This window comes from Dipodomys spectabilis, unplaced genomic scaffold (genome assembly GCF_019054845.1).
Source record: "Dipodomys spectabilis isolate Male_0828 unplaced genomic scaffold, ASM1905484v1 ptg000673l, whole genome shotgun sequence".
In the NCBI taxonomy this organism is placed as follows: Eukaryota; Metazoa; Chordata; class Mammalia; order Rodentia; family Heteromyidae; genus Dipodomys; species Dipodomys spectabilis.
In genome coordinates this window covers 201,663-218,952 of record NW_024871350.1, presented here as the reverse complement: position 1 = coordinate 218,952, position 17,290 = coordinate 201,663, and the positions used below count along the sequence as shown (strand labels likewise).

The 17,290-nt window shown below is 37.9% G+C and overlaps 1 protein-coding gene across 1 annotated transcript in view; it reads left to right on the top strand.

Annotated features, from left to right (window-relative positions):
- The window catches only part of Chm (CHM Rab escort protein), a 184,463-nt gene that overhangs the window by 141,199 nt on the left and 25,974 nt on the right, over positions 1 to 17,290 (top strand). The window contains exons 10-12 of the mRNA XM_042672181.1: positions 8,793 to 8,897; positions 9,245 to 9,308; positions 15,418 to 15,517. Of these exons, the coding sequence (XP_042528115.1) occupies positions 8,793 to 8,897; positions 9,245 to 9,308; positions 15,418 to 15,517 (269 nt within the window). The remainder of the gene's footprint in view (positions 1 to 8,792; positions 8,898 to 9,244; positions 9,309 to 15,417; positions 15,518 to 17,290) is intronic.

The following is a 17,290-nucleotide window of genomic DNA, read 5'->3' as shown; positions in this document are numbered from 1 at the left end:
ATATTTTAATATCTGGATAGAGTAGATATTATGTTGAGCCAGATGTCTCTAACACTTCCCATCTGATTACTTCAGCTAGTGTCCCATGTGTACATCAGCTGTATCACTTAAAAAATCCTGCTATGGGGGCTGGGAAGGTGGCTCAGTGGTAGAGTGCTTGCCTTGCATGCCTGAGGCCCTGGGTTCTATTCCTCAGCACCACATAAGCAAAAAGAAAAAAGCCAGAAGTGGCGCTGTGGCTCAAGTGGTAGAGCTCGCCTTGAGCTGAAGAGCTGAGGGACAGCGCCCAGGCCCAGAGTTCAGGCCCCACGACTGGACCCCCCAAAAAAAATCCTGCTATGACCATGTTTTAGAGATTTCCTTTCTTATGTCAAGAAAAATGCTACATTATCTAAATATTTGGAAGTTAATGAAGAGTAGTATAGTTTTGTAGACTGAATGTACTAGTGGTTGACTCATTTTTTTTAAATTTCAAGTTACCATGCATTTGTAATAATGGGTTTCTTTATGATATGTCCATCCATGCACCCTGAAGAAATTTGTCCCTCTCCCCACTATCATATTCACATTTCCTTCCTTCTTTTTTTGTATATATTTTTATTGTAAAAATTCTGTACAGTGGGCTGGGTAGGTAGCTTAGTGGTAGAGTGCTTGCCTAGCATGTATGAGGCCCTGGGTTCGATGCCTCAGCACCACATAAGCAGAAAAAGCCAGAAGTGGTGCTGTGGCTCAAGTGGTAGAGCACTAGCCTTGAGCTGAAGAGCTGAGGGACAGCCCAGACCCAGAGTTCAGGCCTATGACCAACAACAACAACAAAAATACTGTACAATGGAGTTAACAGTTACATGAATAAGGTAATAAGTACATTTCCTATGGAGCATTGTTACTCCCTCCTTTGTTTTTCTCCTACCATCCTTCCTTCCCCACCTCCCTAACTCCTCCCTCCCCCCCCAAACTTGTAAAGTTTGTTTTCACCATAGTGTCTTGTACATCTCATTGTTACAGTGGGTCAACCTGTATCCTTATTTCAGCATTTTGTTATTTCCTTTTCCCTCTCCAAATTAGAAAAATGTATATACAAGATGCAGGACACCAGAATCAAATACAATGAAAACAGGGGTTATACCATCAGGGGTAAAAAAATCACATGGTACATTATAAATATATTAAAACAACAGCAAGAAAGGTAAAACCACTTGTATCTCTATCTTGGGGTTCATTTCACTTAGCATCAGATTATATGGTCATATGTACATAGCTTTTCTGCTTGTCCTAGACATATACTAGTTATTGCAAATAAAGGAAACTATGGGACCTATGTTTCTTTGGGCCTGGCTTACTTCACTTAATATAATTTTTTCCAGGTCTTTCCATTTCCTAACAAATGGGGTGGTGTCATTCTTTCTGATGGAGGCATAGAATTCTAGTGTGTGTGTGTGTGTGTGTGTGTGTGTGTGTGTGTGTGTGTGTCACATTTTCGTGATCCTTTCATCTACTGAGGGGCATCTGGGTTGGTTCCATATCTTAGCTATAGTAAATAATTCTGTGTTTAACATAGTTGTGCTTCTTTTTCTTCATTTTTCAAACAGCATAAGTGGTCCCATACCACTTGCTAAAACTCTGATTTTAGCATGCCTCATTTGTAAAATGACAGTTGAGTTCTAGATACTTGGCCTTTGCCAATACCCATACATGTTGCCATTGTGATAAAGAAGCAAGTGAAACATGGATCCTGACTTTGTGTATAGAGGCTATAGTGAGGAGTGCAGGCTTCCAAGTCATATAGTGTATTTGGATCCTGACTTCCATTTCCTAGCAGTGTGAACTTACATTGAGAATATTAACTGAGCAGATAAAACTCAGAAAACTATTTTTTACATATAGCAGAAGCTTAATGCATATTACTATCAATATATATACTAGCATAATTTTTTAGCTGGGGACCTTGGCATTCCTCAGAAAAGAACTTTTTGAAGATCATTGTTGTAAAGATTTTTCTAAACTTGGGAGTTTAAAGTCTAATCAGCTGCAGTATCAAAACAGGTTACATTTGTGCTTTTATTTTGTTTAAAAATTTTAAAATTCTCTTTAAGTAGTTGTACAAAGGAGGTGCTGTAAAACAAAGCACTTTATGAATACAATTCATTTTGATCAATGTAACCCCCTTCAACATTCTAACCCCTTTCAATTAGCCCTTCCCTTTTCTTAATTTTATGGTATATGCAATGAATTCTTCATTACATTCTTCCCTCTTCCCCTTCATTTGTCTATCCCTCTCCCTTTGGCCCCACATAACTCTTACATATACTCATCTTCTGGTGCTGATTTTGTTGGGCTTTGACCTAGTCTTTCTAAAAAATAATACTATTTGAACTCTCTATAAAATCTGTTATACTTCAGTTAATTCATTTGTAACCACTTGCATACTACCCAACATGTTTACGTATTGATTTACAGATATATCCTGTCTACCACAAATGAGGAAAACCATGTAACCTTTGTTGCTCTGGGTCTGGATTACTTCACTTAATATAATTTTTTCCAAGTCTTTCAATTTCCTCACAAATGATACAATATCATTCTATCAGATGAGTAAAATCCCACTGTTGTATATACACCACATTTTCTTGATCTATTCATATATTGAGGGGCATCTGAGCTGATTCTATATTTTGGCTATGGTGAATAGTGCCACAGTGCACATGGTTGCTGGTGGCTTTATTGTAACCGTGTTTGTGTTATATTTGATGAAAACCCATGAGTAAAATTGCTGGATCATAGGGTCGTTTTATGTGTTTGTTTGTTTTTTGCAAACGTCCATACTGCTTTCCAAGAGATTGAACCATCTTACATTCCCATCAACTGTATAATAGAATTCCTTTTTGGCTGAATCCTGGCCACATTTGTTCTTTTCTTGGTAGTGGCCATTCTTACTGGAGTGAGGTAGAATCTCAGTGTTGTTTAGATTTGGGCCTTAAAATGAGTGATTTTGGCAATGATTTGGAAGAAGCACTGTAATGAGAAGAAATTCTTCTTAGAAAAAATACATCACTTTATTCCTGTCTTCGTGCTGTCCACATTCACAGAATACTTCCACCATCCATCCATTTTCCCAGCCATACAAATGTTAAGTTGGTTTCCATGTGCTAGGCACTGGGGATACATCAAGAACAAGACAATCAGCCAGGATTTCCGACCTTATGGATCTTTCAATCTACTTGGGAACTTCACAAAAAAAAGTTAACAAAATAATACAAGTTAACAAAACAAGTTACCAAAATAATTCTCTATTGAGATCTGTTCAATCTGCAGACCTTGCTCTTTTTTCCTATTTAAAGAGCATTGGGGCTTTTTTTCGCCTCCAAATGAAATCTAACACCTTTTTATATCATATGCAAGACTGTGATTTCACTCTGCAGGCTTCTGTAGGCTCATTTCTCTTCCCTCTATTCTTTGTATTTTAGTGTCAGACAATACTGAATTTCTCTGTACCTGTTCTCTAATTTCCCTCTATTTCTCTGTAAATGTCACTCTTATACATCCAAGGTGGTTGTTTTGATTGCCTAGCCATATTAGATTTTCTAGAATCAGCAAATGTGTCTCTTCCTTCCAGGAGCATTCATTACTACTTTTTCCTGCCATTCTAGGCTGAGTCTGATGCCTCCTCTCAGTACCTGGTACTACTGTATCCTCAATCTTTTCATGACTGGACCTTGCTGTTAGCTTGTTCAAAAAGAAATGTACTCATTACCTGACTTTTGTAACTGTAAGCCTTCTGTATACCTTTACATTAAAAAAAATTGCCTATGACTTAGTCTTCATTGTATTTAAAGCTCCTTTAAGGAAAGACACTTTTTTTTCCTTATCACATTTGTGGTCCCATATGTTGAACAAAGTCAGCTACTAATGTGCTAGCAATCCTTTGTCGTGTGTGTGTGTGTGTGTGTGTGTGTGTGTGTGTGTGTGTACACGCGCGCCGTGTGTGCGCACCAGTCCTGGGGCTTGAATTCAGGGCCTAGATGCTGTCCTGAGCTCTTTTTTCTCAATGCTTGTGGTGACTTGACCCACAGCTCCACTTCTGGCTTTTTGGTCGTTAATTCGAGATTAAGAGTCTCACAGACTTTCCTGCCCAGGCTGACTTCAAACTATGATCCTAATATCTCAGCTGCCTTAATAGCTAGGATTATATAGGCCTACCCATTGTCTTCTTAGAAGACTATAACAAAACAAGAAATATTTGTAAGGCAGGATAAAAATTTGGTAGCAGATTAGATGTAGAAAGAGCTTTGAGGTTGGAAAACTCAAACTGCTGCTTATGCCATTTAGCTGGCAGAGGAAACTCAAGGGAGGGAGGAAGATGAGGCATACTAGTTTTAAAAACTGTAATTAACAGTACTTAATTGTTTACTTGAAATTAGCAAAAACTAGGTTTTTAGCATTTTTACATCTCTCCACACAAATACTAACAACTACGGATGGTGATCAAATGTGTTAATTTGACTAGGTTAGACATTACATGATGGACACATATATCATTGTACTCAGTAACAATGTAGATAGCTTGTAAAAGGTCAAAAGAAACCTATAGATTTGGAATCGTCTTGTCTCTAAAATAGTTTAAAACCTATACATCAGATTTTTCTCCCAGAAAAATGAGTATGAAGCACTGTGCACCAGTTTCGTGAATGAGGTGGCATTTGATCTAATGCATTTGAAGAGCTCCTAAGCAGAATGTTTTTACTTGTTTTAGCAATTGAGAATCTTCCCATGTCCTTAATATTTCCCCCCTTAATTGTTATACTTGTGATGTCTCCTTTCTACACTGCATAATTAGTTGGTATTTTAATTCTGCAGATCAAAGGGATTAGATACTCATTAGTAATGTGATTTTTCTATTCTGGGACAAATTCCAGATACTAGATTTGTATCTTGCTGAGTATTTTCTCCTTTATTGTCATGTTGCTATTTATGATCTCGTATGGTATAATCAAGAATGGACGGATGGAGTAACTCTCGTGATTTGTTGATTGAGAATGCATAGCCCTAGAAATGTTCTGTCTGGCTTCAGTGATTCTTATGATCAGCTTGGTCATTGTGTTCCTGTAACTGGAAACTCCTATTATGTTACTCCTCAATTTACTATTTATGAGTCTCAGCAAGGCCCTCAATTAAAGCCTAAAGCTGTTCATCCTTACTGGCATCCTCAGGATTTTGTTGGAGTGGTTGGCAGAAGGGTATTTTAATGACTCTGGCAGTACTGTTTTATTTGGTTGTTTTCTAGAGCTTAAATGCTATCCATTTTTTTATTAATCATTGTAATATTATGATTAAGACTAGGTTGGAATCAATATTCCTTTCTTTATTGCTTTCCCAATTAGGGTGAATATATGACAGTAAGGCAAGCATCTTAGGGAAAATAATCTTAGCACATACTTAAATAAACTTGGTTTTCACAGCTTCACCAGGCCTAGAGTCTCAGTATTTCACAGTAAGAATGAAACAAGTATGTGAGTCATTTTATCCTCTACCACACTGAGGCTGGGCCTACTTGACCTTTACCTTAATGTCTGCAGAAATTGGTATTTTTCTCTGCATGAGTAGTTGTTTACTTTTCTCTAATTAGCATATAGTAAAGAAGCAACAGAACCAGTGGTTCACTTGGCTATGATTCCTGGGATTTGGGAGCTTATCAGAATCTCCAGGGGTACTTAAAATGTGAAACAGTCCCCCAGGTGTGATTCTGATTTGCTTCCTTCTCCTCCTCCTCCTTTGAGAATTCTTGTTTCATGGAAAGCTTCAGCATAAAAAGGCACATTTAGTAATACCTTGTCCTTGCATCAGTGAGCTCCCTAACTCCACATCCCAATACTTTTTCAAATGAATCCTTCCTTCCTTCCTTCCTTCTTCCTTCCTTCCTTCCTTCCTTCCTTCCTTCCTTCCTTCCTTCCTTCCTTCCTTCCTTCCTTCCTTCCTTCCTTTCTTCCTTCCTTCCTTTCTCCTTCCTTCCTTCCTTCCTTCCTTCCTTCCTTCCTTCCTTCCTTCCTTCCTTCCTTCCTTCCTTCCTTCCTTCCTTCCTCCCGGCCTGCCTGCTTGCCTGCCTGCCTGCCTGCCTGCCTGCCTGCCTGCCTGCCTGCCTGCCTGCCTGCCTGCCTGCCTTTTCCTTTCTTTTTCTTTATTTTTTCAGGTGGTACTGAGATTTCTCACACTTGTTAAGTTAGCACTCTACCACTTGACTCTTGCCTCCAGCTTAGCTTTTTACTGGCTATTTTGGGGATAGAGACTAGGAAATGTTTCTGTCTGGACTAGCCTCAAACTGGGATTCTCTAGATCTCAGCCACCTGAATAGTGCATGCTACAGATTGTAAGGTACTGGTGCCCAGCTCTGTTAGTTCTTTCTAACACCATAACCTCTTCTTGTCACCAAAGATGTAGCTGTCACCATAGGATCTGTTAGTATTTGGAAGCCTACTAAGCAAGAGGTCTCCACAAGACTGAAAGCCAAGTTTCATTATATGGCTGATTTAAATGGGATCACTTTGCTAACTCATAGTCAGGCTTAGAGCTAATACTATAACAACTCCTGTCACTATTATTTCAACATTTTATGATGAATATTTTTATGCTGATGAAAGTTGAATTTTACTATGTTGAAAACGAACTTTACAACTTTGGTGGGGGTGGAGGGAGGAGTTGAGGAGGTGGGGAAAGAAGAGATGGTAAGGGAAAAAGGTAACAATGCTCAATAAGAAATGTACTCATTACCTTACTCATGTAACCATAACCCCTCTGTACAACATTTTTACAATAAAAAATATATACAAAAAAAGAAAATATTGAATTCACAGTGAATGGTTGTATGTCAACCACTCCGGTTCTGCAATTAACATTTAAATATTTTTATTTAGTCACATGTTTACAAATAGCCTTCTACTCCATTAATTGATGTTTTTATACTTTGTACAATGAACTTCAGAGATCAGCAGAATTATCCCTAAATACTCCAGTGTGGTTATTATTTACCAGAGCTTAATATTTTCCAGTGTTTTTCTTTTGATGTGAAATTTCTAGTGAGTGTCCAATCTTCAGTGCTCAGTAACTGAATTAAACAAACCACATGACTAAAATATCTATCAAGCTAGAAAACACTTTACACTACATATTTTTTCTGATCACATTCTACACTCTTGAATTTCTATTGCGTCTGAATTAAGGTTAAGAAAAAGGCTTGACAAATAGAAATCTATGTGAAATGACAGATCAACAGATTTCTCTCTTGTCTAAATTACTTTGTTTCTCAAATTGCTTATGAGCATTTCAAAAAAAGAAGACAAGTTACAAATTTATCTTTTCAGTTTTTAAATACTTATTTTGGAGAATTGCTAATACTGCATATCAATTTAGAGAAGTATTTTGTAAGGCAAGAGCTCTAGTTTAATGAGGTGGGATAAAAAGAATATAGACAAAAGTAGAAGAGAGAAAAGAAGTGGAAATGAGATGTGAAAATCATTAAATATTATTATAACACAAGGAATGTACTTCATTACTTAAAATATATATTATGTATATATTATTTGAGTAGACATTTTAGTCTATCCTGATGCCTGTGTTATACCTTTTATTTTTTTAAAGCATAATCTGCCTTTAGGAAATACAAATTTGTTTTGAGTGTTAGTAATTTCATATTTAATGTTTTTATGCCCAGAAAATATCACATATTTGCCTCATTTTATAGCCATTGAGCACATTCTAACTTATACTAACATAATTTATAAATAGATATAAGTTTGAAATCATTTGTTCACATTTTATGAGAAGCAACCTATATGTATCTTTCTAATAAAATATTTCTAGTCCCTAAAGAAGAAGCTGTGACAAAGTAAATTCCTATTTTCATAATAAAAAGATAGAGCAAACACACAGTCATTTGCATATAGTTCCTAAAATATTGCATACTGGCTTTGTCAGTGCTGGTAAGTCCATTTCAAGGATGTTGCCCTTAGTCCATTAGTTTGGATAATGAGCCCTATAAAGTACATTTATAACTTGTGGCACTGCAAGGAGATGGATTCTAATTTTCATCCTTTTATCTAGACACATTGAAAGAAGGTCAATGGAGGGTTCTATATGATTCATTGTCCCAACACATATCAGATGACAGAGACCTGATAATGTCCATGCATAAGTGTTTTCCTTATTTGGAAACATCACTTGAAAGAAATCTTTCTGTGATCATCCTTTGAAGTAAAGTGAAAACAGATATTAAAAGAAGCTCAATCCCTTTTTTTTCCGTTTAAAACATTATCAAACGCACGAGCAGATAGCTATTCTTGAACAAAACAGAAAGCAACACTTAACAGAAATAAAAATCCTTTAGTGGTTTTTACAGCTGTGAATGGTATAACAAGATATCTAGTCAACTTTTTTCTCCCTGTTTTCTTAAAACTTTGGTGGGGGGGGGGAATAAAACTATTGTATAAACAAAAGAAAAGCTTACATTTTCCTAAATTTGAGTAAAGCTTATAATTACATTATATAATATTTGTCCCAACTTTACAGTTATTTGTCAAAGGCAGTCAGTTAATATTTAAGTTAGTATTTAAGTTTTTTATCATTTAAATGGTGTCAGAGTAGCAACAAGAATATGCCATAACTCAATATCAGTTTTGTGTTAAAAAATGTGGCATCGTAGTAGGCAATTTTTTAGTCTTCATATAGGGTTTTAATTCAAAATCAGTAGCAGAATATACTCATTTACTCAATCATATGAACTTTTTTATATGCCTATCTTTTAGATGTAAAGCAATCATAGACCAGTTTGGACAGAGAATAATCTCTAAGCATTTCATTGTGGAAGACAGTTATTTTTCTGAGAACACATGCTGCCGGGTGCAATATAGGTAAGATATTTCCTTCTCACTAGCCAAGGGAAGGAAAAAGTCAGGCCCATGTGATTATATTACCATTTCTGCTATGATTCTGTTCTTCAAGTTACATGCAAAGGTACATTCAGTATCTTGCTAATCTTCTCTTATAGGGTCTGATTTGGGGGCAGCCAAGCATAATTCCAACTCCTTTGCTTCAGCTGGAATTTGTCTCCAGGTCATGCATCCTTCTTTTATGAGGTTAAAGCAGAACTTAACATGGTTTGGGGAGGTGACACTTTTATCCTAACTTCAGTCTTTGAAACATACCTTTTGGTGGTTATATAACTATACATGAAGCTTCACTCTCTTGTTTCTCACAGGCAGATCTCCAGGGCTGTTTTGATCACAGATAGATCTGTCCTAAAAACAGATTCAGATCAACAGGTAAATTCAGTCTTCTATTTTCTAAAAATAAATGTGTGTGTTATAAAAGGAATGATGTTTTGATACACATGGCTGATTCCTACCCTCAAGATAATTAGCATTTGTTTCCTTACATGGTTAGCATTTTTGTGGGAAGAACCCAAATGTTTAACTTGAAGAATGAAACTGTTAAATCCTATGAAATTAGTTATATCATTATGGAATGGAAACAAAAGAATCCTTAGAGATATGTGTTTTTTTTTTCCTTGTTTCTTTTTGCTTTATCTGTCATGGGGCATGGTCTCAGGGCCTGGGTGCTGTCCCTGTGCTCTTTCACTCAAGGCTAGCAATCTACCACTTTGAGCCACAGTACCATTTCTGGTTTTCTGGTGGTTAATTGGAGATAAGAGTCTCACAGGGAACATTCCTGCCCAGGCTGGCCTTGAACCATGATCCTCAGATCTCAGCCTCCTGAGTAGCAAGGATTACAAGCATGAGCCACCAGCATATGACAAGATTACATATTTAAAAGCTTAAAGAAAAAGGCTTTACAGTAGGTAACACTGTAGCAATTACAGAAAGCCTACCTTTAGGCATACTATGAATTCATTTATACTCAGTTATACTATTTCCTCATTACCATTGCTCATTTTAGTGTCTACTTCCTTCTTTACCCCAAATTCATAGAACCATGTCTCTACTTCTTTTCTTTGGGGGGGGGGGGGGGGTTGGTCATGGGGCCTGAACTCTGGGCCTGGGCGCTGTCCCTCAGCTCTTCAGCTCAAGGCTAGCACTCTAACACTTGAGCCACAGCGCCACTCTGGCTTTTTTCTTTTTGCTTATGTGGTGCTGAGGAATCGAACCCAGGGTCTCATGCATGTAAGGCAAGCACTCTACCACTGAGCCACCTTCCCAACCCAACCATGTCTCTACTTCTTACGTTTTCTCAGTGTGATCACTAAAATTCCAGGGCCTTTATCTAAGACTTCTCCTTCTGACTATATTTTACAGTGATTAAAGCCAGCTTATTCAGTATAAGTGGCTGCCAGATATATATGCTTCTACTCAAAATAGATTCCTAAAATTCCTTAGGTTGGAGAAGACCTATTACCTAAAACGAAAATGTGAATGAATAAAGTTATTTATTGGTTCAATTTTTATTGTTGATTAATGGAAAATATATAAAAAGAGACATCAGTTATGACTTACACATGTAAGAATGGATACCACTTTATTGGATCATTCAGCAAACAAGTGTCTTTTACTCCCTGTGTCACTGTGATGGTGTCTCTACCATGAAATAGTTTGTAATCTAGACTACACAGTTACAGACAGATAGGTATCAAGTATAGTTTAGTGTGACAAATGTAACTAGAGGCAGCTTAAGAAAATGATAGAGCAGTTGTGTCACTGTCATTGCTGATTGACTTATCTAAACTTATCGAAACCATAGACAGACACTGTGAGTGGGCAAAGGTTAAGATTACCAAAAAGTGACAGAGGCAGAAAAGTAAAGAGAGCAAATACAAAAAATTCTGAGCTGGTTGTCAGTGGCTCACTCCTAAAATCCTAGCTAATCAGGGTGCCGAGATCTAAGGATTGTGGCTCAAAGCCAGGGTAGGCAGGAACGTTCATGAGACTCCAGTTAGCCACCCAAAAAAAGTTGAAAGTGGAGCTGTGACTCAAGTGGTAGAGACTTAAGCGCAGAAGTTCAGGGGCAACTCCCAGACCTTGAGTTCAAGCCCCAGGACTGGTACCAAAATTAAATAAATAAATAAGGAAGGAAGGAAGGAAGGAAGGAAGGAAGGAAGGAAGGAAGGAAGGAAGGAAGGAACAAAAAGGAAAGAAAGATGAAAGAAAGAAACTCTGAAGAAGCTAATATCTAGAGTAAGAGAAAGGAATTGGTTCTTGAAAAAAGTGAAGAGTACTTTACAAGATTAGTTTATAATTCAGCAGAAGGAATGGAGCCAGTAGAGAAGATGAAGGTACTGAGGAGAAGAGGAAGATTATTGATGGAAAAGTAATGGACACATGATAGGCAGTCAGGGAGGATGAAATTGACAGGACAGGCACAAGCATTCCTCTCATATGGAGGGTGATGAATGTTGAAATGACAGGGTAAGTATACGAGTATTTGTGGATTTGGAGTTCCCATCTTCTGGGTTCTATTCTTTAAATTTAAAAGTAAAGTCACCTCTGGAGAATAGAAGCATATATACTGGTCAAATGTGATGGATTTGTAAAACTATTCATCTGCTTGGATCTTTCCAGCTCTTTTCATTCTTTTACTACTGCCTAGCATATTAATCAACCTAAGAGTACTCAAGCCCTTACAAGTTTGCTCTGTTTATCATCTTCCTTCTGTTCTATCTTCTTCTGCCCTCGACCTCATTATGAATCTTCTGACCCCATTATGAATCTTCTAATCGGCTTTTGCTCCAGCATCTTCAATCCCCATATTGTCCTGGTCTTCTACCACACCCAGTGAGGAAAATCGCTCTGCTTTAGGCTATAATCTGCACCTCTGTCATGAATGGATGCTATGTCATTAATGGCTGCTCTAGAAAACTACACAAACAGACTGGCCCTGCCTCAAACTCCGGAGACCAACCCAGTTTAGCTGAATCACTGGCCTCTGATAATGCTCAGGGATGAATGCTAGCCTTCACTATTTTACCTACCCTTCTCACTTCAGCCCTTTCTATCTCATGATTTACTGAGTAAAGTGAAGCCATTCACCATGCACAAGGGCAATCTAGACTTTCAGCCCCTTCACCACAGGTATACCACATGTATATCAGCCTCAGTAATGGATGAGATGGTTCTTCCCTGTCCATACCTGTCCACAGGTGCCTCTCTCCCTCCTTCCCTTCTTTCTGCCACTGTTCTCATCCTTTCCTTTCCCTCTTCTCTCTATTCCTGTCTTCTTCAGTCCTCACCTTTTCCATTCCTCTTCCTTTCCTTCTACTCTCCTTCATCATAGTGAGTCAGCAGATACATTTTTTTCTCTTGTCTACTAGAACTTTGACTATGTGATTATTCCCTTTCTCTAAGAACTGTGTACTTCCCCAGCTGCTCTAACACTGTTCTTCTGAGTGCCTTGTGACTTGGATAGTCCTCTGTGATTTAGTTGTGGGCTTTGTTTGCTTTGTCTTGCCCTTAAATATTGGGGCTTCTTAGAACTCACTGTTTGTCCTGCTCTGTGTACGCTCACTAGATGATTGCATGTATTCTTGTGATTTCAACTCTTCATAAATGTTGGGAACCATCAGTTACACTTCTCCCAGAAGTGTCTGCACCATATGGCAGACTTCTTGCTGGACATCCATCAAAGGGTATGGATATAAAGCTGAATTCAGCATCTTTCCCAAACTGTTCCCCATACAGTGCTGTTTTTTCCCAGGAAAACACACAGACACACAAAGACACACAGACACAGACACAGACACACACACACACACACACACACACACCAGTCCTGTGATTTGAATCCAGGAACACACACACAGACACACACACACACACACACACACACACACACACACACACACACACACCAGTCCTACTATTTGAATTCAGGGTCTGTCTGAGAGCTTTTTCAGCACACACACACACACACACACACACACACACACACACCAGTCCTGCTATTTGAATTCAGGGTCTGAGACCTTTTTCAGCGCGCGCGCACACACACACACACACACACACACACACACACACACACACACACACACACACACACACACACACACACACACACACACACACACACCAGTCCTGCTATTGAATTCAGGGTCTGCCTGAGAGCTGTTTCAGCACACACACACACACACACACACCAGTCCTGCGATTTGAATTCAGGGTCTGAGAGCTTTTTCAGCACACACACACACACACACACACACACACACACACATAGTCCTGCTATTTGAATTCAGGGTCTGAGAGCTTTTTCAGCACACACACACACACACACACACACACACACACACACACACACACACACATAGTCCTGCTATTTGAATTCAGGGTCTGAGAGCTTTTTCAGCACACACACACACACACACACACACACACACACACACGCACACACACACACCAGTCCTGTGATTTGAATTCAGGGTTTGAGAGCTTTTTTAGCACACACACACACACACACACACACACACACACACACACACACACCAGTCCTGCCATTTGAATTCAGGGTCTGAGAGCTTTTTCAGCACACACACACACACACACACACACACACACACACACACACACACGCTTTTTCAGCACACACACACACACACATACACACCAATCCTGCGATTTGAATTCAGGGTCTGAGTGCTTTTTCAGCACCTTAGCTTTTTTGCTCAAGGCTGCAGTCTTAACACTTGAGCCACAGTTCCACTTCTGTTTTTTGTTTGTTTGTTTGCTGGTTAATTGGACATAAGAGTCTCACAGACTTTTCTGCCTGGGCTGACTTTGAACTATGATCCTCATATCTCAATCTCCTATGTAGTTAAGATTAGAGGTATGAACTGTTGGTACCGGCTCAATATACTTCTAAAATAGCATTTTCATTTTCTTTTTTTCTAACATTTAATCTGTCTTCAGTTCCCCTCAATGTACTTACCAAAAGTTGTTTCAGTCTATTTTTCCTCTATACTCCTTATTATCATAGTTCCAGTTACCTCTGTTATTATATCTGCCTTCTCCCAGTCACGTACGCTCATCTTTACGACCTGTCCTCCACAAAGTCATCAGAGTAATCAGTCTAAAATATGTATTTGTTAAGTCTTTCCTTGTTTCCTATAGGAAATTTTCCTCTTCTTTTTTTTCTCATTTTAAAGCATAGAACAATGAAATTTAGGGAAAAGAAAAAAATAGGTGAAGTCTAGATAAATTTTATGAATGTGGTATTAAATGACAGAAGGAATGTTCCTTTAATGGCTTTTATTGTCTTCATGAGACATCAGACAGTTAATTTTTCAGTTCAGGTAAGAGAGCTACTCTGGTAGGAGGTTATTAAATAAAGTACAATATTTCCAGTAATCAAAAGAAGTTCTTATATGTTCCTTAAAGGTTCTTTGCTAATTATGATCATGTGTTTAATTGTATTCATTTAATTTTGCTTAATGTCTAAAGTAACTTCTTGTTTTTTCTAAAATACATTTTCTGTCATGACCAGAAAAGAGGGAGCTAAGAGAAACATCAAAAACCCAGTTTTTGAGATACCATGAGCCCCCAAATATGTATCAATAGTATAGTCATAGTTACCAAAATAATTTCAGTATTTTGAATTTGTTGTAGATGTTTCTTCTGTGGACTATCAGTGTGACATTTCTTTTCAAAATCTAACCATGGCACTTCCAGGAAAAAGTACATATTGTGGCTTTCCTTTCAGTAACCATTTCTGGTGTAAGAAGATGTAATTTCCTCAAATTGAAGAATAGATTGAGGATTAATATTTCAACTTCAGTTCTACAGAGAAGCCTTTGATGATGATGGTCAAATGTTTCTGATCGTCACTTAAAATATTTTAAAAATCATAAAACAGTCAGTAGTGCCCAAGGCAGCATTCTGAGTATCAATGAATCGTATTTAATAATTTTACATTTTGGTTCTGATTGTTAGTATGAAATTCTTCGTTATAAAAAAAATTTCAGTTCACTTTTGCATATTCTTATGTCTTCGGATTCAGTACTCTATATCACCCATTTGTAGTCATTATGAATAATCAAAATTGAATTAATATAGTTGATGTCAAACACCAAAGTATGTATATTTCAGAAATAATGTTACCATTGCACCATTGAAAACAGTAAGTAAAGATTCTGTTATATTTATTTATTGTTGATGGAAATATGTAAACTACGTATGTGATACAAGAAACAAATAATGCAGAAATTGAATATCAGCACACATCCAGGGCATGTTACAAGTTTCAGGGCCAGGCCCTGAGTTCAAGCCGCACAACAAACAATAAAATAAAATAAAATGCTTATTCTAAAATTAAATGCTTATTAGCCAAATTTTTTTCAAATATCAAAGAATGTTTTGAAGTTAGTAAACAACAGAATAATGATAAAATAAAACCTAACAGTTATGTTTGGTATTTTATTTGTCTTTTTAGATTTCCATTCTGACAGTACCACCAGCAGAGGAAGCAGGAACTTCTGCTGTCCGGGTCATTGAGTTATGTTCTTCAACGATGACATGCATGAAAGGCACCTGTAAGCACTGTGGAGTTAGATTATTTATATTTTGTGTTTGGGGTGTGAGTAGATGGGGCCACTGTTAGGGTTGTAAGATTATTTATAGAATTTTAACAAGTTTAAATTTTTTTTCACAGTACTTAGCCATACAGCATATGGCCATACAGTAATTTATTTCATGCCTTCCTCTTGCCTCAGATTTCTGTGGGTAACTAAATCTTCCCAGACATCATTTTTTGGTTCTACAACAAAGGCATTTCTATCACATTCCAATTCTTTTTATAACCTTCCTTAAATTTATTGAAAAATTATTTCCACAAAGTGTATTTTCTTCTTTTTTGCTTCTCCTCCCTACCTGTCTTTATGCTGATCCTGGGGCTTTAAAACCTGACCTGGGCTCTGTCCCTGACCTTCTTTGCTCTAGGCACTCTGCCACTTGAGTCACAGTTCTACTTCAAGCTTTTTGATAACTAATTGGAGATAAGAATCTCATGGACTTTCTTGCCCAGGCTGGTTTTGAATTGTGATCCTCAAATCTCAGACTCCTGAGTAGTTAGGATTATAGGTATGAGCCACCAGCACCCAGCAGTGTGTTCTCTTAACTCTTCAATTGCTTTTTTTTTTTTTTTTTTTTGCTGGTTGTGGAGCCTGAACTCTGGGCCTGGACACTGTCCCTCAGCTCTTCTGTTCAAGGCTAGCACCCTACCACTTGAGTCACAGCACCACTTCTGGCTTTTTCTGCTTTTGTGGTGCTGAGAAATTGAACCCAGGGCCTTATGCATGCAAGGCAAGCACTCTACCACTGAGCCTCTTTTCCAGCCTTCAATTGCTTTTTATTTTCTGTAAGTTTCTTAAGGCTGCAATAACAAAATAGGTGGACTAATAAGATTTTCTTTCTATAATTTTGGAGTCTGGGAAGTCCAAGATTATGGTGCCAGCAAATTCTGAGTTCAGACCTTCTAATGAAGGCCCATTCTTTCTAGATAGCTCTTTCTGAGTGTCTTCAAATGGCAGAAGGAACACACAAGCTCTTTTGAATTCCCCCACCATTTTTTGTTTGTTTGTTTGTTTGATTGATTTTAAGGCTTGAACTCTGGGCCTGGGCATTGTCTCTGAGCTTTTGCACTCAAGGCTAATTTTCTTCAACCACAGTACTACTTCCAGCTTTTTCTGTTCATGTGGTACTAAGGATCGAACTCAGGCCCTCATGCATGCAAGGCAAGGACTCTACCACTGAGCCAGTTTCCTAGACTGGTCCCTCTTTTTCACTTAAGGTGGGTGATCTACCACTTGAACCATAGTTCTGCTATCAGTCTTTTTGCTGCTTAATAGGAGATAAGTCTCTAGAAATTGTCTCTCAGGCTGGCTTAGAATGACAGTCTTCACATGTCAGCCTCCTAGGTAGTTAGATTACAGGCATGAGCCACCATTATCTAATCCCATCCTTTCTTCATCCTTTCTTTAACCCTATTCTTCCAAACCTTTGCAAATTATTTTACTCTCTGCTAGTATTACTTGAAGTTGTTTTTAGATTTCACCTATGAATCAGATTATACATTACTCGAAATTTCTATTCCTGACTTATTTCACTAAATGTAATGATTCCCATTCCCATCCATGTTGTTGAAAATGTCCAGAGTTCATTCTTTTTTATGTCAAATATGTTCCGGTGTGTCTATGTCCCACACTTAAGAAAATCTATTCATCAATTCAATGACACTTAGTTTCCTTCTCTTGGCTATGGTGAATAATGCTGCAATAAACAAGGTCATGCAGATATCTCTTTTAACA